General features: G+C 35.6%; 1 protein-coding gene across 2 annotated transcripts in view; it reads left to right on the forward strand.

The window, feature by feature from the left end:
- LOC150101496 (cytochrome P450 2J2-like) overlaps positions 1–14,042 on the forward strand; it is a 31,310-nt gene extending 17,268 nt beyond the window's left edge. The window contains exons 5-8 of one of the 2 annotated variants that reach the window (XM_090400473.1): positions 1,758–1,873; positions 5,295–5,466; positions 7,454–7,641; positions 13,477–14,042. In XM_090400473.1, the coding sequence (XP_090256599.1) occupies positions 1,758–1,873; positions 5,295–5,466; positions 7,454–7,641; positions 13,477–13,655 (655 nt within the window). In that variant the 3' untranslated portion in view covers positions 13,656–14,042. Of the gene's footprint in view, positions 1–1,757; positions 1,874–5,210; positions 5,467–7,453; positions 7,642–13,476 lie in introns of both variants that reach the window. The other variant, XM_090400472.1, reaches the window with a different exon arrangement.
- The last annotated feature ends 8,020 nt before the right edge of the window (positions 14,043–22,062 follow it).

A 22,062-nucleotide genomic window follows, 5' to 3' on the forward strand; every position in this document is an offset into this window, starting at 1 on the left:
ACATGCTACTTAAAGAAGGTGTCACGCAAAGCTGAATAAATTCAACTTCTTGAGAGCATGGACGAAATCGATGTCAATAAAATTAAAGTCTCGCAGTATAATAATAGTTTGAGATCCATCAAACTTATAAGAATATTTGGAGGCGCATTCCATCTCCTTCAATTGATAGCTTTGTCTGTAACAAAATTCAACGATATATTTTCTTAATCAGCTATTAGTAACATTTTACTACTGTTATCCCTTTGGCTATGAATTCAGTTAAAGAGCTCACAGTCAAACAGTAACAAGAAAGATGAAACAACAAAATTAAATCTGTGTCGCAAATCACTCAATTTGGCCTTTATCCAAAGACCTGGAAATCAGTAGATACCGTCGTAAAATGTCCCTACAGATAATTGCTTTCTGAGGTGGAATTGGCGTTTTGTCTTAGCTTTCCAGATGTTTAACAAATGCTATTGATATTATTGCTACGTTGTATAGAGTAGTTGAATTTCAATTTATCTATGTATGTACAGATTTCTTTCACTTTTTCTTTGTACTATTCTATTTCCTAATATTGCCTCGTCAATGCACCATTGATGCACCATTAAGAGTGATCTTTTAATCATTTCGTAGAATTTCAAACTTTGTAGAATTTCAGAAGAAAGAAACTACAAACATATAATAATCATAAATATTTTGTCCTTCATATAAAAGTATAATAGCCTTTGTGTAGTTAGGGAGATCAAGAGATATTGTAATAATTTAAGAATATCTAGAAATAAAATGTTAATTATTCATGAAACAGCTCATGTTATCAAAGCCGTGCATACAATAACTAAACGAAACACGTGAAATTTAAAATAAAAGAGAAATCTATACATCAACTGTAAAATAGTAGTAAGTTAAAATGGTAATTGCTGTGCTTAATATTGACCAGCCTGTAATCGCTACTTTCAAGAGCGGAAAGTACAACATGAAACCCAACATGAGTTTGTATAGTACGAGGATAAAAACTGTTTAATAAATTAAACAAGATAATACTAAATTAAATATAATTCGAAATCGAACAAAGATTTACCAAATGCCAATGCAGCAAACCGTATTTATACATAAAACTTAACACATTCGACAGATTTCCAACAGTCAAAATAATAATATTATTCAGAAATTGCCTCAAGTTACATTAAATAACTAATTGCAGTATTAAAAAATCCTGACTAAACCATTCCTATTTTCTCAACATCCTGGAAGAGAATAGGATCAAAGTAAGTACTCCGAGTTATCAACTTTGTACTTACTACAGGACAAGAAAACGTGGAAAGGAAGCATGTCTTACTAATAATTAACTTGCTTTTTCGATAGTAATCATATGCATTGATATAAAACAAATGATATGCAATGATATGAAACGAATGATATGTAATCATTCGTTACATATTATTGCTTTGTTGTATTTGATATGCAACCTATCGTTACATATCAAACCTTTCATGTGAAGTTGTCAAAGCAGCAATGACGTTTATTACTAGAAACTGCAGATATCATTGTACAGTCTTTAATAGAAATTTTCACTTTGATAAAATAGTAATAAAAGCAGTATTTATAAGTGCGATTATTATTACACAATTACTGTTTATATATCCAGCTTAAAACTTGTTTCTCTTTGTTAAATATTTGTTTATGTTTATAAAATGCTTGCTTTAGTTTCTCTATGTATTTCTCTTAATAGCATAACTCATATAGTCGAAAAGCAAATTTTAACTTTTTTTCCCCAGCGATCAAGTAGAGGCACATCGAAAGAATTTGAATGAGGATGACGTTTGCAACTACATCGAAGGTTATCTTGTTGAAATGAAAAAAAGGAAAAATGACCCAGATAATTCCTTTTCAGGTCAGTTCTGAATATATGTGCTCACACAGGTATAAAATTTAGGTAGCATAAATTTTTAAATGCTGAACAGGGAAGGCACTATAAAAATGTTTCTTGTGATACATTTTAAAACAAAATATTTAAAGACTAACAAATAACTTCAGAACAAATTTCTACCGTTTATAAATATTTCTGACGCGCATGCCTATAAAATGATTAATGTTTTAAACTGTTAAATGATTGTAATCAACTTGATTAATATTGAAAGCCCAAAGAATATTAGCAAGAAGGGAGTGCTTTGGATATTTTTCTACTTTTATTAAATTTATGTAGTTTTAATTTATTTTTTCAATAATTTGGACACTTATCTATAAATAAGTCTTCAGACTTAATATAGAAGTTTTTCAAGCTACTTGAGACTTCTAGTAAGCAATGTGGTGTCTCACATCACTAGATAAATTCAATCCCCTTCGGTTAGTAAGTTATAAACATTAATGCCCATGTCAGGATTTGAATGTGTCTCGTTTAGACGTGGAAAAGATCCTTCGATCAGATTCTCTCCTTCACAAACACATATAATAATTGAACACGTAAAACGTTTAAAAACAGGTACTGACTTCATAGACCTAACATCAGCATATGACACCATATGGAAGAATGATTTACACTATACATCCAGCAGAATAATAAACCGCCAAAAAGAATTTAAAAATACTACAAGAAATGCACCGCACTAGGAAAATAAGGGTGCATTTCAAATCAGAAAATAGGGAAACATTTATCCAAAAAAAGATTTCCCAAAAGAATGTGTCCTCCCTTCAGCTTTATTAAACTTGCAAATCAGTGATATTCTTCCAGTTGATGAAAGCTAATAACACAGTAATCGCTACCCAAGCCAATAATTTTAATACCTGGAGGAAACACTGCCTAAGGATTTGAGCTCACTGCAAGACCAAATTGACGCTTAGGCAATCCGTTAACTCCCAGCAAAAATGTCATTTCAGTTTTCCATCTATAAATGACGAGGTTCTTAGTAAACTAAAAATCAACGTCTATACCTCCGGATTTTAATTCATAAAACTAACTCTTAGTGCTTTGGTATTATAATTCATGTCAGCCTCACATACTGACAATACAAGTTTCCAGCCACAACTTGGTGTTGTACGTCTTTAACTCTTAGAACAGGAACCCTGGCTGTGATCTTCCCAGTGCAGAATATTGCTCATTAATTGGAACCCTATGTTACTACATGACTCTTGTAGACAGAAATCTCAACATAACAATGAGAACCAGTTCTGCTACCTTAACATATATACTCTGAACTCCCGTGATTGCCTGTTGTTTACTATATCTCTTCTCTGTGATGAAGAGGAAGAGAAGAAACTATTCTCAAAAAATAAATTAAATCACTTGTAATACTTTTCCAAAGGTCCAACTCCAACTCTTCACTTTACGTTGAGATCACTCATTTAGTTTAGGGACCAGAAGATGATCCAGAGGCACTCACACTGCAATGAACAAGTATCAACAAGCAGGTCATGCCATAGTCAACTGTCAGATCAACAGGATACAATCTACATCGATTTTCAGCAAGAGACGTCCGCTGTGATCTTTATATAAAATTATGAAGAAATTCATAGTCATCATATTGTGCGTGAAGCTGTGTGTATATATCATTGACGATTACTCCACACACTCTCTTTCGTTGGAAGCCTCAGTAACATGCATTCACTTTCAAATACAATTTTCATTTTACAACGCTGCCAACAGAGAGCTCGAGTCTATGAATGGCAGAATGCCAAACCAAAATGCGAGGATAGCGTTCCTTAATCAAAGCCACTACTCACGTTTTTCATAGCCAACATCACAGGCAATTGCAACAAGATATTTTTTCAAATAATCATCATGAAACCCCAATCCATTAAGGGTATTCATCAAGCTATGGAAAATACCTTGTGCGGATATATTTTCTAACTCTACAATGTCCATAAAAATACTGGTGTTGCTCCATAGTAGTTAGCATTGTGCATACATATATTATTAATGACAACTGGCTAATAGTGGTGCTTTCGTCAATTAAAATGGAAATCTCACAGTTTGACTCTATTATTTTTTTAAAAAGGATTTTGTTTTCATTTAAGTTCCAACATGATTTCTTAAATTCACACAAGCATTTGTAGAATGTAAAATTCGACCCCGGTCACTGCCATTCAATTCTTGGAGGTCCATTTCTGATTCAAAGTCATTTGAAACCTGGGCTTTCTTTGCGACTTTATATGCTGTTCTGAAGATTCTACAAATGACTTCTTTTTCATTTTTAAATGCTTTTGAATAAGCTACCTCCAATTTTTGTTCTTTTGCAGATTCTATAATTTTAGCGGTAGGCAATGTGAGCTGAACTGTTCTTATGATCGTGAATTTTTTTACGTAGTGAAGTCATTTGATCTTTTTTATTCTTATCGAAATGAAAAATTTGAATATTTGCCAATGGCTTTGAAATATTGATACCTTGATTATTCCTTTCTACTCCCAAACTTGCGACTTCCTTACATATTTTACAGCCAATGTTTTTATTCTCCACCGAGAGCCATTAATTTCTATTAGAAAACAGCTCTTTGGTCTAGAGTCCAACAGTCAGGCAGATCTTCTTGTGGCTCTTTACTCGTGTATTTGTTGTAGCAACCGTAGCACCCACGCGTTTTATCCCTCCAATTTTTGTATCACTATCTATCGCGTCTGTTTTTGGCCAATCACTATACTTGCTATTCTCGAGCTTTAACTTTTTAGTTGCAGGAGCGGAAGAGAAAAATTGTGTTAATTTACTGTTCATCGCGTAAAACTGGTGAAACTTCCACGAAACACTTTGACCTCACTCATCCACGTTGTAAAAGCCCCTCTACGTTCGTAGAGAACGTCTTCTTGTATACTTGTACACATAGAATGTCCGCCTTCGATAATTACCGGAACTTCCGGCCGACTGTCGATTCTAATCGAAAACGTCGATCTTTGAGGTTCAGTGTCAACAACACAAGATGGCAGCACTAGATTGATGAACCAAAGATGACCTTTGATTTACGTTGTCAACGACCATAACTGAGAATTTAAAATGGAGGCAGTCCTAGTTTCGAAATACTCATTAAATATGTGTTTAGGGACCATTAAAGTTCCTAAACCTCTACTGGAACGCGTTCTGAACCGTTCCGGCTGAAAAAATTCCCTGTATATAACGGTGTGCTCCGTCTCGCAGAGTACCACGGTTAATATGGGCACATATATATTAATGAATTCATTCTACATATACAGTCATCGTATTAATTTCTTTTATTTTAAGCATGATTTTATTAGATTTGTCTTTCAGAATATATGCTTCTGGGGAATGTTCAGGTGTTTTATGCAGCTGGAAGTGACACTACAAAGACAACTCTCTTATGGTGTCTATTAGTAATGGCAGCATACCCAGAAGTCCAACGCCGTGTTCAGGATGAAATCGATTCAACAATAGGAACAGAAAAGATGCCTTCTTACGAAGACCGTTCGAAATTGCCTTATACTTATTCGACAATACTGGAAGTTATGCGATGGAAAACCCTCGCTCCATTGAATATCTTCAGGGTGTAAGTTGATTCAAAACTAACTAAAAATCACTATTAATCTGTATCGTAAATTATATTTTTATCATTAATTAAAGGAAGAGATAATTAATATAATTAAAAGAAGTTTAAATAAAGCATATTTTACTAAGAGCGATAAAGAAAAGTTTAAAAAATTTTGAACTATTGTTGATCTCTTTATAAGTTGGAGGTACATTATTATATGAAATCACATACGAGTTCTTAAAGAACCCCTTTTGGAATGCAAATAATTTTACATAATTTGGACAGAAGTGATTACTTTGGCAACTATATCGTGTTCCTTTTACGTAAGCTGTAGATTTGTTTGTACTTCCTTTCCAAATTAATTTCATGGAGAAGACCAATATAAATTGATCTAGAGAATTCAAAACTAGAAATATGCGAATAGGGAACAAACAGATATTCAAAATTAGCGAACTCAATTCATAAAGTTCTGTAGTCAGTAGTATATGGTATGTAAAACAACCAACTTCTTGCACCTATTTAAATAAAAAGGGAAGAGATTTCCAAACACAATTTTTATCACAGAACGTCTCCTCTGATTGTTCGTATATCCGTGCAACTCTAATAGTCGTACGTATTACTCAAAAGGGCGTATAATATGCCATGCTTATGCAATTCAAGAATTGATAGAGTACTCATACATGTAGAATACTCTATACCTTAGGCAATCGGATTCTCTCAATTAATCAGATGATCTCGTGCTGCTGAGTATCCTTTATGATAATATTAATGTTTCAACTTGAGTTACATTACACATTTTTCAGAGTAATCTGAAGTGCCCAGTTGTATGATTCCAATCACTTCCGTATATTCTTTATGGTGTTGAACTGCTTTATTCCTTTGTTCTTTGCAATGCACAAAATTCACATCATCCGTTTTGCCTCAAATAATTTCTAAACTCTTCAAAGTAACAGATTAAAGTAACTTAATCATTATTCAAGCTGCGAAAGCCTAAGATTTTTTTATTTCATTTTATTTTTTATGTAAATGTGTAAATTTGTAAGTCTTTGTTATACAAGATATAATAAATATGTTATCTTAAATGAGATTTGATACAAAGTAGAATGTAGTGGCAATTCACATTTCAGACATAATTTACATACTAGCTTTCCTTATTCCTTAAAGTTTGTATTTATTAGTTTAAATGAAGAACAACTCATTGTCATTATTCTTTATATGGCCGAAAAGGCTGTTCCAAGAAAGGGCTGAGGAGTTTAATACGAGATATCGAGAAACAATATGCAATACCCAAAATGCGGAAAGTAAGCTCCTCCACATATTATACGAAAATAATTTCACGTTATAATGAATTTTACAAAAATTATCATACAAGAAATAGAAGAATACCAGATAGATAAACATTATAAGAAAATTCGTTACAACGCATTGAAAGAATGAAGAATAATAGGATTCCTAAATTAGCACTAGAATATAAACGTACATGAAGAAGAGATAGTGGACGTCCAAGATTAAGATGAAAAGATCACCCTCATCTTCAGAGCAGGTACAGGACCTAAATAAGCCCATACCTAAATTATTCAGAAGGTTGAAAGGTCACCTCATCTTCAGAGCAGGAACAGAACATAATAAATCCTATTCCTACGTTGTTCAGACGACAATAATGTATTTTATTAGGAAACATGGCTGACATGAGGTATAGAATGTAGAGCGTTGAATTGTATATTCGTCCCTCAGATATTCGCCAAATACAGATCGAATTCAAAGAGATAAGCAGCACTGTTTTTTAATCTTATGGTTTTCTGAAAAAGTATTAGGCAAAAAAAATGGCTTAACGTATTAGTCAGTTGGAATTTTGATGTTTGTCAGTTTTGATTTTGATGAATTATAACTAATCTTTACTACCACTAGTATTACTATTACTAATACTACTGCTTATAATATTAAACAACCTATAGGACACATTTAACCGATCTACATATTCTTCGGATTTCTTTATAATATTTAGTGCTAACGAAGATACAACAATTGGAGGCTACGATATTCCTGAGGGCGCAGTTATTGTTACCAACCTCTGGGCGATTCACCATGATCCAAAGCTTTGGAAAAATCCAGATGAATTTATTCCAGACAGGTTTTTAACATCAGATGGAAAATCTGTGGTAAAGCCAGAATATTTTATTCCATTTTCGATGGGTAAGTAAATTTCCGAGAAACTATATTATTCATTACAGAAGCATTGTACGTAGGTTTAAGATATTCGGTTTAAGAAATCATATTTGGCCAAGAAGTGCTATTGAATTCTTTGTATCCATTAATTCATCGCATATTAAATATTTTAATTCTTTGCTTAACGACATACAATAGGCTAGTTGAATAGCTTAATGAACATAGTGCAATGTACATTGTACTATGTGCATTGTTATTTTAATCTCATTTAAGATTTCTTTGGTGATATTTTATTAATTGCCAATTTATTTAAATAAATAAAATTTAAAAAAATCACCGTGTAATAAAATACAAAAAGGGATTTATTCTATAAAAAGAAAATATGCACACTTCGTTGCTAAAATCTTAAAGTGATAGGGTAGAAGTTAAAGTGTCTCCTACAAAACATTATCTACAGGGTGTTCGGGATAAATTTGACAGTTTCGTAAGGAAAAAGAAAATCTTCTTTGTATCTATTAAATTTAATGAATTGACAAAAAACATTACAGGCAGAGTTAGGTACAATACTATCAACAAGATTTACTCAAAATAACCACCATTAGCATCGATCACAGCTTCAATTCTGCTTCGGAACCTCGAACAAGCTGATGTTACAGTCTCCCTGGGAAGGGCCGCAAAAACTGTTTTAATTTTATCCATTAACTGGGCTTTTGTATTACTGGAAGTGCAATTGGTGTCTTTTTCAACTGCGCCCCATACAAAATAATCCATGGGGTTAAGGTCTGGGGAGTTTGGAGGCCAAACATTTGGACTGGTGAAGTCGTAGAAATTTTCAGACAACCATTTTTGACTTTTCCCAGAGGTGTGGCAAGGGGCCGAATCCTGCTGCCATACATACGGCCTACCATTGGCTACCTTTGTTATCCAGGGCTTGACTACAGTTAGCAACTCCACGAACAAAGCCCGAATTCCAATGCCAGGGTTCTTCAACACCTGTTCCTGCAGATTTGCGAGGAATTCTGCTGTACGAACGCAATCAGATCGTCTGCTAGGGATCTTTCTTCTTGCTACATCCTCGTAGTCACCATTGCAAGTCTCTAGTTCATGCCTGATTGTTTTTACTGTATTCAGGGAGCATTGGGCAGCAGTCGTAATATCCTTATTTTGATGGCGGGCTCGAATCATCATGATACAAGTTATTCTCTTCCATGATTCAGGTGGGTTCCAGCTATCCATCCTTTCTGACATCTTGTATATGAATGAAGAAGGGTCCAAACTTTTAAATGAAGAGAAGTGTGTGTTAATACATGTAACTTACGGAAAAATATAATTAATTATAAATATGTCAAATTTATCCCGAACACCCTGTATAAGATATAATGTTTTGTAGGAGACAATTACACTATAAAGAAGTTACTATGCATGAAATCAAGTGTAGTTTGTACAAAGATTACCAGACGTGCATCATTATCCAACACCGACAGCAGGTCCAGCGGAAGCGGCCATGCGGAGCATGCGGTGCATTCGGGCGCTGATACAATGGGAGCTTCGCCGTCAGGGAACGGTTCATAAGTTAATTTTTAAGAAACAAAATTTTATTATAAAAACAAAAAATCTTAGAATGATCAATATCAAAATAAATAAGGCCGGATACACCGAATAAAAATAATAAAATAAAAGTATATTGCCGCCTCTTTGATCAGCCAGCTGTTTACAATTTTGCAGCTAGAGCAGGCTAAATGCTTGCCTGCAGAATGTTGTGTCTACTGCAATCTATCTAATGTGAAACGGTGAACGGTTTTTATGCGCAGAAACGAATTTTCGTACAAAACGTTTGTTGCTAGTTAACCAGTCATATATTACACATCTCAGTAGGCTACTGACAGTAGAGCAGTGCCGACTGTTATTTCGTCTCTGTGTCGTGTTGTGTAATAATTTCTTGTGGGTATAAAATAGAAGTGGAATGAAAAATTAAAAAAAGTTATTCGGTGCACAAAATCATAAGCGTCATGCTGCGATAGAAGTAGATATTAAGAAACAAACTGGAGCTCTTAATAAATTTGTTAAAATATTAAAATATTCTGATGCAGATTGTAATCAACTCGATACATCAGAAATCAGAGTCGAATAACCGTGCACATCAGCTAGTTTACATGAAAGTACTATTGCAACTATTGAACAAGATAATTGAACATAATTTAAGTGAAAATAGTTAGGATTTAGTCAACTACAACAAGATTTATTTATAGCTGACCACGAAACTAACACATTGTTAGTCTTTTCAAATTTAGAAGATCCAGGTGAATGGGGAAATATTGATGAAAAATGAGGAGTTGTTTTATTGAAATGAGGCCTTTTCAAAATAAAAATATAAAATATTTCACAGATACATATGGTCGTAAATTTGGTAACACGTATTATAATAGAAAAATGGAAAACGGGAGCTCTTGCCAAGAACATGGCTCATTTATTCTGAAACTTTAAATTCTGTTTTTTGCTTTTGTTGCAAACTTGTCGCACCTACTGAATCAACTGAATCACGTACTAATTGTAGAAAGTTATAACGATTTTAGAAATGTAAGTACAACATTAAAATGAGACTAGTTTAACTCACATGAAAAATTTCTTAAAATGGAAGGAACTTGATTAAAAAAAAAAAGTACTATTGATTTCCAGACTCAAAGCGTGTATGAAATGGAAAAGAAACAACGGTCGAGTGTTTCAGAACGCTTGATTGAAATCATAACATTCCTTGGTAGTCGAAATGTAGATTTTCGCGAATCATCTGATAAATTATATGAAAGGAATAACGGCAATTTTTTAAAATTAATCGAACTGTTTGCTATGATTGATCCCGTTATGGAAAATCATGTTGAAAGGGCCCTACAACAAAACAATAGAGTAGACTATTTGAGTAAAGACAGTCAAAATGAAATATTGGAAACTTTAAGTAACGCAATTAGGATATAATTTTATTATCAATTCGCAAATCTAAATATTATTCCATAATTTTAGACTGCACACCTGATGCAAGTAAAACAGAACACATGACCATTATTATTCGCTTTGTTTCCTGTGACAATGGAATTGTCAAGATCAGAGAAACCTTTTTAGGTTTTGCAGATATATCAGATTCCACAGGACGTGGTTTATGTGCAACAATAATGGACCAACTGGAAAATTGGAACATTCCCATTGAAGGCATACGAGGTCAAGGGTATGACAATGAAGCAAATATGAAAAAGAAAAAATATCGGCTCCAAAATTTGCTTTCGAACAAAAATCCTCGCGCTTTTTACGTGGTATGTGCTGCTCATAGCACGTAAAAAGCCAAAGTGAATGCAGATACAATTAGTTTCTTTGCAATTATTCAAGAAATATAAAATTTATTTTCATTCTCTTACAAACGTTGGGCAATCCATTTAAAGCTCGTAAAAAATTTAACATTGAAACAGCCATCAGAAACGCGATGGGAAAGTAAAATTAATGCAATCCGCCCTCTACGATATCAGTTAGGAGAAATTTACGATGCACTTTTTGAAATTTTAAATAATGAAAATTTTAATATAGAAACTCAGAATGAAGCACAAACATTATGTGCTCAAATAAAGGACTACAAATTATTTGCTCTCTTATAACTTGGCATGATTTACTTCACAGAATAAACGTTGTGAGTAAAATGCTTCAAGACAAAAATATCAACATTACACTTGCTTTAGAATCTATCGAAAACTTAAAAATATTCTTACAAGAGTATCGATCAGATACAAATTTTAAAGAAGTTCTAAAAACGGCAAAAGAACTAAGAGAAGAGATGAATGGAGAACAAGAGTTTAAAACTGGTACAGAAGTTCGACGACGAAAGAAGACATGACAATTGGACTACGAGCATCATGACGAAACGCCGCAATCGCCAGAAGATAAATTTAGAGTGAATGTGTTTTATACATTTCTAGAGATTGCAATGTGTTCAGTAATAGAACGTTTTGAACAGCTAAAAACATATTATGATAATTGCAATTTCTTGTATAGATTACTACAAATTAACAACGAAGATTTACGAAAAAATTGTGACGATTTAGAGATTCTCTTGAAGGACTGCAACAATAATGATGTAAATGCAATAGAACTATATGACGGGTTATGTGCTTTCCGGGATATTTTTCGGAAGGATAATTTAAATATTCAAAAGCCCTTTCGATATTCTTAATTTTATTGTGTCCAATAATTTATCTTTCCCTAACTTTTCAATTATTTTAAGAATACTATTAATCTTACCTGTTAGTGTAGCGAGCGGTGAACGTTCCTTTTCCAAGTTGAAATTGATTAAAACCTACTTAAGAACAAGTATGTCACAAAAAAGGCTTTTTAGTTTGGCGCTAATAGCTATTGAAAATGATATATGCGAAGAATTAGAGGTTAAGTCCATTATTTCTAATTTTGTGAATATGAAATCAAAAACTTAAAATTTTAATTTAAAAAATTTCAAGTATATTTATGTAATTTAATTTATTTTCTGTTATTCTGTAAAGATGTTATTTTTTGAATATTTATATTAAATGTTCTAATCATTTGTGAATTATTTTCTTATTTTCTCATATATCTTATTAAAAATTTTTTATAGGTTACTAAGGATTTAGTAACTTGTAAAATGCAAGAAATTTTTAAACTTTAGTTCAAATAAAATGTAACTTTAAATAAAATTCATTTTAATTTTGTTTACGATTTGGGCCAATGACAAGGCTATAATCTCTGTATCATTATATTAAACGATTAAAGTGAAGTGGCTTTATCAAAATTTGCTTTAACTTTTGAGAATTTTTTGAATATTCTGGTTTTTAACGATTATCCTGCCTAGTCAACACCCCCGGTTCGTTACATTTAGCAAACCAACGTGTGGCTGTTCTGTCAATATTTATTTAAGAAATTTCAAATAATTTAAATTTTTATTATCGTAAAAGAACCACACACTCCCGGATCGTTACAGCTGCGCTTAGATAGAAATTGCATGGGGGCGGTAATGACCCTAGCGCCGGCTCTGACCGAGAGCATAAAAAGAAGCAAAGACAATAACATCACTAACAAGGTTACGCAAATTCGTAGATACTTGTTTGTAATACCTTAACCTACGACCAAAAACTCAATCTATCAAACAACAGGTCGTAATTGCTATAGAAGGACAGAATTATCAAATCATTAATGTAATTCTGAAGAACATGAATATTTAATGAGATCCCGAGGAAGTGACCAGAAGACAGTGAACAAAACTTCCTTAAATTGTTGCAAACTCATACAAAGAAACTGAACAAAAGCTTTTTGCTGAAATCTAAAATATTTCCATAATGAGCGGAAATGCCCATGATGGAAAACCCATTCCTTGGATCATTCTTGAACCATTTGTTCTACTAACTTTGCAGGAAAAAATAATACTCAACAATAAACATCTTTTCTTCCAGCGTCAAACTATTGCTAGAGCTAAAGGTCATGTCATTGACTCTATCGTGCTTTTCTATTAATGTGCATCGAGGCGAACAGCATATCTAACACAGCGTAATGAAGGGGGATGTCAAAGTTCAGTACTCTTTTTTTGGTGTGTCATATGGTATATCACAACACCATCAATTACGCAATTGAACTTGTTTTTATTTAATTACTTCACTTTCCACGTGAATCCGACAAAATATACACAAACTTGTATAGGTTAGAATGAGTATATTAATTTTAAAAGGAAACACTCTTGTCGTGGAATTCATACAATGCTTAAACGTGAACACATATTATTATTAAGCTCAAATAGCATTTGAATTTATAACTTGCATAAACATTAGTTAAAAATCCTAATTTGGTACTATGTTTTTTTAGGCAAACGATCCTGTCCAGGCGAGAAAATGGCGAACGTTGAGATATTCTTATATTTCGCAACTCTCTTACAACATTTTGATGTAAAACCACGGGATGGTAACACTGTAGACTTAAGTGGAAATCAGATGGTAACATTACTTCCACACAAACAAAAACTGTGTTTAGTGAATAGAAAATAGCATATCATAAAATAACACCAATTAAAAAACATAAAATTAGTACAATAGGATATTCACCAAAAAAAAAGAACGAAAGAAAAGAAAAAGAAAATTAAAAAAAGAAGAAAAATGAAAACTAAAAGAAGTAAAAAGAAAAGAAATTTAAAAAAAAAAGGAAAAAACTGTGAACAAAATTGGAAATCCTTACATTATTATTATTAATATTATTTCTTCATTTTTGTAAATTTTTATGCAAATGTTTCTAGATATATAATAGAAATATAATTACCAAAAATTGAATTCAAAACTTACTAATTCTGCAACATATGACCAGAGCAGTTAATGTCTTCGAAATTTATAACATATAATCAACAACCGATTATTATTATTTATAAAAATATGGAGAAATCAGTAAGAAAATGGATAGGTTTGTACGACAAATAAAAAAATAATGTTATAATATAACATATATAAATCATTTTTCATAATGACCGCCTCCTCAGTTCACATTTGTGCATTAAGAAACCTTTCAGCGTTTTCGTAATTCCACTTCTTAGCTGTTCTGTCTGGTTTACGGAAAGAATTCTTTGGTGCACTCATCACTATTACTTGCCTTCACTTCTTCGCTTCATCATTCGTCAGAACAGATCTCTTTCATCAATATTATTTAATTTTCCGGAAGTGATGGAATTCAGATTCCTGCTTTCCCTTGTTGATTATTCATCTTTTATCGGAAGATAAACTACATATTTTGAAAGGTAAACACTTATGTGTTCGTAGAGAATTAGGAAAAAGATAAGACACATTCTTCGAGTGCAATAGTGCTGGATTTTGTTTTACCTCATCATACGCGGAATCCTTATATTGGATTTTCGGTTAGTTGGATTCATACGAGACCAATATTGCTTTTTCCTTAAAATAGAAAAAAAAAATGACCGGATAAATGTATAGAATTACCAACGAAATTTATTAGCTGGCGCCTGGAAATAAGTCAGTCTAAAATTGCGCCGACTTATTTTGTCGTTATTGGAATTGCTTTCCTTTGAAAATATCTAACAAATGAATATCACTACAGCATTTGAAACTGAATACTTCAACATAACGGCAAGCACTTACGAGTGACGACTGCAACGAGTCAGTTAATTCGTTCAATGCACAATTGCACAGTTGCTTACCCCGCGAAGCAAAAATGTTTGCAACAAAGACAAACAATGGTAAACTACTTGGCGTCTCGTCAAAGTGCTGCAGTTTCTAAGTATATATGCATTACAACCGGCAGTATGACTGCTGGGCAAAATAGCAGCCATCGTCTGAAAAACAACTCACCGACCACCATCTTTGTTTTGTTCTCTATGTCTCCCTTCAATATAGAAGCTCCTAACGCTAGTACAAATAGCAGTCATAACTAATTCCATCTCGCAGGACTACAATGTAGTAATTTTTCCAATCGAAAATGTCCCGCTAGAGTCAGTCGCACAGCATATGACAGGTAAAAATAAAACCCCAATTCAAGAGTTCCTGGAACCGTACAGATGTATTTAAACAAATATTTGCTGTCAAATTACGGTGCATTGACGGTTAAAACCGAACCCTGCGAGTTCCAAGTTTACCAAGTTTGCCCACATAAAGAGTTTTAGAAGAAACGCTTTAATGTAAATTGGCTGTAGTGCAAGCGGAGCTCCACCAAAAACAAAAAGACCATCAATAGCTTAGTCGGTTTATACAAAGAACTTTGGTCGGAAATACCAGTATTCGATTCCGTTCATGACGTGTGGAACTTTTAACTAATTTTTTTCGGCTAAAGGTGAGTTAGCGGGGCTCATGCGGAGGTAGCGGTTTTTTCTCCCAGAAAGTCTGGTTTTTCGTCCCTCAGAAAAGGAAAACCTCCCCGTGAACACACATGGATCTGAAGTAAAAATATACATATTTAGAAGTACCTCATTGGGGCACAACCATCAGCCGGTCCTAAGGGGATGGATGGCGAAAATTGGGGCAACCCCACACGACAAACAAACAAACCAAAAATAACAAATTCGAAAGACAAGGAATACTTTAAACCTTTTTCATCACTCTCGCTGTGCAATAATTTTACTGACATGAAGAAGGCCACATAAGAAAATCATGCCCATATATACTTAGGAACGAAACATCATTTGACAAAGACCACCGGAGTGACAAAGACTAGCGGAGTAGGAAACAAAAAACATCAAACTAAAAAAAAAAAAAAAGCAATCCCAGTCCAGAGAAACGACTCAAGAACAAAATATTTCGACAAATTCTGAAGAATTAACAGCAGGTACCGCTAAAGAAACACCTTTGGAAGAACCTCTGCTGCACGTTGAACAAGACGCCATACAGAAAACGAAGTAGGAAAGAGAGAAATGACAAAACACATGACCAAAATAACGTAAGATCAAGAGAATAGCAGTACAACAAATGCAGGAAAATAGTCACCCAAACAACCAAAGATGAATCAAAGCGGGTGGTTCAACTAAAATTCTTTCAGTAACCTGCAAAGGTTGTTGGGAGGGATCCAGACATTTGGAGGGAACAACATTTTTAGACTGTGCTAAAATGTTAAAATGCTTTACTATCATATAACGATATTGACACAATGGAAATAAAGCCAAAATATAATTTGATTGTTTGAAAGCCAGCAATTTGATTATTGATACCGAAGAATACCCATGAATCTATGAATTAATTGCTAAATACTGCTTTAAAAGAAACTGTTCCAAGTAATATCGTTTTTTAGAATTTCATTTGTTTTTAAAAATTCAATGTTATAATATTGTAAATAATTTGATGGGTTCTTTGAAATTTCTAACCAGAATGCACCAATAATTATTAGGTTAATTTTGAACTTTTCGATTGATCCTGCTGTCATCAATGGGTGCAGCAATGCTATGACGAATGTCTATCAGTGAGCAATTTGTCGTTCTTGTAATCTGGCCTCTGCTGTGTTCCACAGTCTCATCCGTTTGCATTCTAAAATCCCAAAGAATTTTTTGTTGGTTTCTATAAAAGAAACAGGAATCATTTTAAGGTAACTATAGCTTGGACAAAATTAGATCATATAAAAATGAAAATATCAAAAGATCGTTACTATCTCATACACATGAAACTAAGTTTAATTTCCGAAATCGTAGTACAGCTGATGAAACTGCTTTATTGGATCGATTCTAGTGGGGCCATTATGCACAGGAAAGTTTTGTGTTGTGGAGGTAGTTATTTTACTCAAGCTCGTCAGTCACTGTCAAAAAAAGTGGTTGGAGCTTTTGAAATTCAGGTTTGCTACCTTCACATGTCGAAATTTTTGAAATCTATCATAGTTTGGATTGTCATGCATTTTAAGTATTGATTTTATTAATCATCACTATCCGATTTCGTAATCCTTCCGGTTATGCGTATAAACGTTCTATGTCATCATGCAGAATAAGGTTGGATTATCTGCTGGGCATATAGTGTAATTTTATCCTTTCGTTCATCAAGATTTGCAAGCGTGTCATGTTGAAATACCCATTCCTTCAACATACACCAAACAAAGACATCAACTGATATGAGATAAGAAGAATGGAAAGCGTACGAAAATTCTGCGAACTACGAAATGATCCTCTTGGGGAAGTCTTCTGAAAAATAGGTTCTAAAGCCACGTGATGTGTAAGATATTGTTCCGTTTTGTTAGAATATCTGTGCAAGAAATCGAATGTTTTTCACAATACATCGTATGCAAATCCGGCGTGAACGGAACCAACATGTTAACATAGCATTCGCTATTCAAGGTCACGGTCAAACCACCCTCTCCAATGAAGAAGGATCCAATTATGCCATGGCCAGAAATTTAAGAAATTTTGAAATTTAAGAAGCCCGTAGACTAGTCTGTTTACATGACCGCTACGATGGAAATGCGTTTCGTCCAAGAGAACCAGCTATTATAGAGGAACCTCTCGATTAAGGCAATGATGACACTGTTGCTTGTGGCACGCTTGCGGACCGCCGAACAAACTGCTTACAAACATGTTGTAGGCTTAGACCATTTGTCTATTAATTCCATATGGACAAAATTAATGATCAACAATAAAGCTCTTTTCTTCCGGTGAAAGAGTAAACAATCCGATCCTTGTTTCAGTGATCGGGAGGTTGATGTGTGTGTGCGTGTGTGTGTGTGGGGGGGGGTGTAAGTAGAACAAGGAAGGAAGAAGAAAATAGACCTCAGTTCATAATATTTATCTTACTAGCTCAAAGCTATTAGACGATAATTCTTTTCACCAGAAGCAAAGATCGTCCGCGCGGTTAGCCTAGTGGCTGTGCGCTTCGCAACCATATGTCTGGGGAAGGAGTGTTCTAGGTTCGATTCCCGTCGGTGACGTGAGGAGCTGAAGGATCTTCCTCAGCCATAGCCAAGTTAGCCGGACTTGGGGGTGAACAGTAGAGTTTTTCCCCCAGTTTATCCTGGAGTTTTTCATCTCGCAAAGGAAGGCAACTCGGCCCCGAGAACTCAACACTACAGGCATAGGATACACCGGGACGTAGGGCTGACGACCTTATCCGGTCAACGGCTTGAGATCGATGATTTAATAAACCTTCGACACCGCAAGGTCAAAGAGGGAAAAGATGAGATGAGATGCAAAGATCTCATTCAAATGGAAAGGAACACGAATGTAACCGGTGCCAATGTGATCCGCCACTATAGGGTGGACTGCCTCCGGTTGACCTGCGAGTTGATCAGTCTGGTGTTTCCTCCAAGTTACCGCCGTGGGAGACCATGGAACAAACATGACCGAAATGCACTCAGGGAAGACGCAAAGATCAGAAATCAGACCAGGAATGGAGATGCTACTGCTGACGTAATTGTTAAAGCAGTAGCGAACAAAACTTGACGCCGTTATTTCTTCTAGTACACAGGATGGGAGTTGTGTACCACTGGATTGTAAATGTGGTTCACCCAAAGTCTGTTTTTCTAGATGTAGGAACCTCCTTAAAGAGCTATAGAAATTGTAGAAGACGATTCAAGAAGGTTGTAGCAGACTGGGTGGATTAGCAGTATTAGAAAAAAAAATTCCTTACCTTCCATATGTGATCTCGTTAATTATAAATACTAGTAACTTCTGAGTGTTGGTGAATGGTGGAGCCAACTGCAGATCGACTACTTCTTCCTACAATAGGAGGAGATATGGAGATCGTCCTATAACGTCCTCCATATGATGTTAGATGGAGGACTCTCGTAGATTGCATGCTCCATGGTGTCCAGGTTCCTGTACAAGTCACAAAAAGGTTTCCTCTCGTGTAGTGGATCCTCATGATGTTGATGTAAACTTGAAAGTTTCTATGGACTACCCTCCATACCCGATCCTTTCTCGACGGGTAGCGTCGATTTTCGATGAGGTGACAAACAGGATGTTGAACAAGTTTTGGTACCAGATATTGCTGTTCCAGATATCGGCGAAGTTAATACCCGACAAGCGGAGTTGTTCTATTCACTAGTAAAGCCTTCAGGGACAGTTTTTTCTTTGGACCTTGGTAGTTCATGATTCCAAACAGGGGAAGCTTTAAACCTAAGAAATACTAGACAGGATAGCTGTAGGGATGGTTAGTTTGCCATCCTGTTAAGATGGAAAGAGTTATTACTCAGGTATCTGATGTTCAAGAAGGAAAGGCCGCTCCACAGCTTCTCCAGAAGTTGAAGGATCTTGATATCAACCTCATGGGTGTGGATTGCATCAAACGAACTTCAGTAATGTCCTATATATACCTGTTTTTTTTGCTTCTCGCTGATATTGCTGATGTTGACGATGTACTCGTAGGCTGGGCACGGCATGATTTTGATAACAGTGGCCCTGGAGATAAATGGCAGCTGTCAATTTGTCCAGTCCTTGAAACTTATATGTTTCAGCTTTGAGATATTCATTATCGAAAGATGAGCTGTAAATGGGACTACGAATACTGTAAGGAGTTTTTCTGACGGGACAAGACCTATAGGGATGTTGTTTTGGGTCCCAGATTCCAATTGTTTTAACTCCTCTAAGATGTTTAAGAAATTTTGAATGGATTCGTTGTCCCTGAGTGTGCCCACTACGTCATTTGTGTAAGCTATTTCTTTGGATTCATTCGATGTAAGAGGTAATGGAATTTCCTCAAGGGCTCACTTTAGTGAGTACGGGCATGGCAAACCCGAGGTACCTAATGCTGGACCACGCCTTACTTCGTGTAATATACATCCCTTATATTATCTGTAGACTGGTCCTCCCCCTATTTCTTTGCTTCTTTGTTCTTTTCTTGAACCTTTCCCACCAATGCTATTAGAGTATTCGAGTGCTAGTGGTGAATCTTTCCTATCTTGCTAAGTCACTTCGTCTTATACAGCCACCGAAGGAGGCAAACTAGCCTCAATAGGTGCAGGTCCCAAACCCGGATAAATAGCGAGGGTTGACGTCAGGAAGGGCATCCGGTCGTAAATCTTCACTTGCAGCTCTAGATATGATCTAGCGAGTCAAAGAGAAAGTGATATAAGAGTTAGGGCGTACCGCTTAAGCGACCCGCAGGCACATCGCCCTACAGCTGCGAGAAGTGGACGAGGGCTACAGCATCAAGGGCGGGTGCAGTTAAAGAAGCGAGCCTAGCAGGTGGAGAGGATGTTGCGAGTGGGAACACTGAAAGTTAGAAGCATGACTGGAAGGAGAAGAGAAGTGGCAGACATGATGAGGAAGAGAAAGTTGGACATTTTATGTGTGCAGGAGACAAGGCGGAAGGGGGAAAAGGCGAAGGAACTAGGAGACGGGTAAAAATGGTTCTACTCTGGAGCGAATAAAGAGAGAAGAAATGGTGTTGGAATTGTGGTGTGTGGCAGAATGAAGGCGAAGTACTGGAAGTGGGTTGGATGAACGACAGGATCATGTGAATGAAAAGGGGCTTGGAGAAGAGAAAGTGGTCGTTTTATGTGTATATGCCCTGTAAGTTGGCTGTACTGCAGATGAGAAAGATGAGTTCTGGAACGTGTTAGATGAAGAAATGAGGGAACTTGAAATAGATGAGATGGTGATTGTCAGAGGAGACTTGAACGGACACATATGGAGACAGAATAGAGATGTGAATGGGCGCATGATAGCCATTGAGTGGGAATGATGAACCAGGAAGGAGACAGGATTGTGAACTTTGCAGTAGCGTTTGAACTCGTTTTTCTAGAAGAGGGAAGAATATTTGATAACATTCAGAAATGGTAACAACATTTCACAAATTGACTATATTTTGACTAGAAGAAATCATCTTATGGTTGTGAAAAATTGTAAGATAATTCCAAAAGATCAGGTGGCACAGCAAAACCGACTGCTGTGCGTCGACTTTAAAATAAGATCGATGATAAGAACCTCTATAAGCCAAGGGATGAAGACAATTAAATGGTTTCGCTCAAAAGAAGAGAGTGTGAGGAATCGTTTTAGGGAGAGGGTGTTACAGAGGATTTCGGATGGAACAGAAAGTATACAAGATTGGGGGAAACATAGTTCAAAAGTAATCCTGTGATGTGCAATCGAGGTGCTTGGTGAGATATCTGGAAAAATTAGAGAGCAGAAGGAAGGTTGGTTGTGGAATAATAATGTTCAAGAAGCAGTGACAGCTAAGAGGAAGGCAAAGCAGAAGTGGGATGAGTCAAGAGTGGAAGAGAACAGAGAGAGAAAACAAGAAGCCAAGAGAGTTGTGGCCAAGGCGAAGGACGTGGCATATCAGGTTCTGTATGATCAATTAGAAACAAAGGAAGGACAGAGAAAAGTTGCCAACTAGCAAAATGTAGAAATAAAGTAGCAAGGAATATCTTACATGTGAGGCAGATCAAAGACGCTGAAGGAAGAGTATTATGGAGGGATGTGGACATAAGAAACAGATAGATAATATACTTTGAGGGACATTTGAATGAGGAAAATGCGAGGAGTCACAGAGATGATGGGCAGCCTTCTGAGGGAATGGTGCAGAACATCAGTAGAGTGGAAGTGAAGGAGGCCATGAAGAGGATAAAGAATGGAAAATCGGTGGGCCCAGACAGGATTCCAGTGGAGGCATGGAAGGCACTGGGGGAAGAGGGAATTGACCTGCTGTGGGACCCTGTTCATGAAAGTTTGCCAATAGGAAAATATACCCGAGAAATGGAGGAAAAGTACTCTTGTCCCCATCTACAAGGGTAAATGGGGTGCACAAGACTCTAAGAATTACAGAGGAATAAAGTTGACGCCCCGCACAATGAAAATCCTAGAAAGAGTTCTTAATGGAAGACCGAGGAAGGAGGTGGAGATTGCAAAGGAATAATTTGGCTTCATACCTGGCAGATCAATGACAGATGCCATCTTTGGGTTATGGCAGATGATCGAAAAGTTTCGAGAGAAACAACGGGAGCTACATCTGGTGTTTATTGATCTGGAGAAAGCATATGTTAGAGAGA

This window comes from Typopeltis vanoorti, chromosome 11, assembly GCF_054136105.1.
Source record: "Typopeltis vanoorti isolate ZY-2024b chromosome 11, IOZ_Tvanoo_1.0, whole genome shotgun sequence".
Classification (NCBI taxonomy): Eukaryota; Metazoa; Arthropoda; class Arachnida; order Uropygi; family Thelyphonidae; genus Typopeltis; species Typopeltis vanoorti.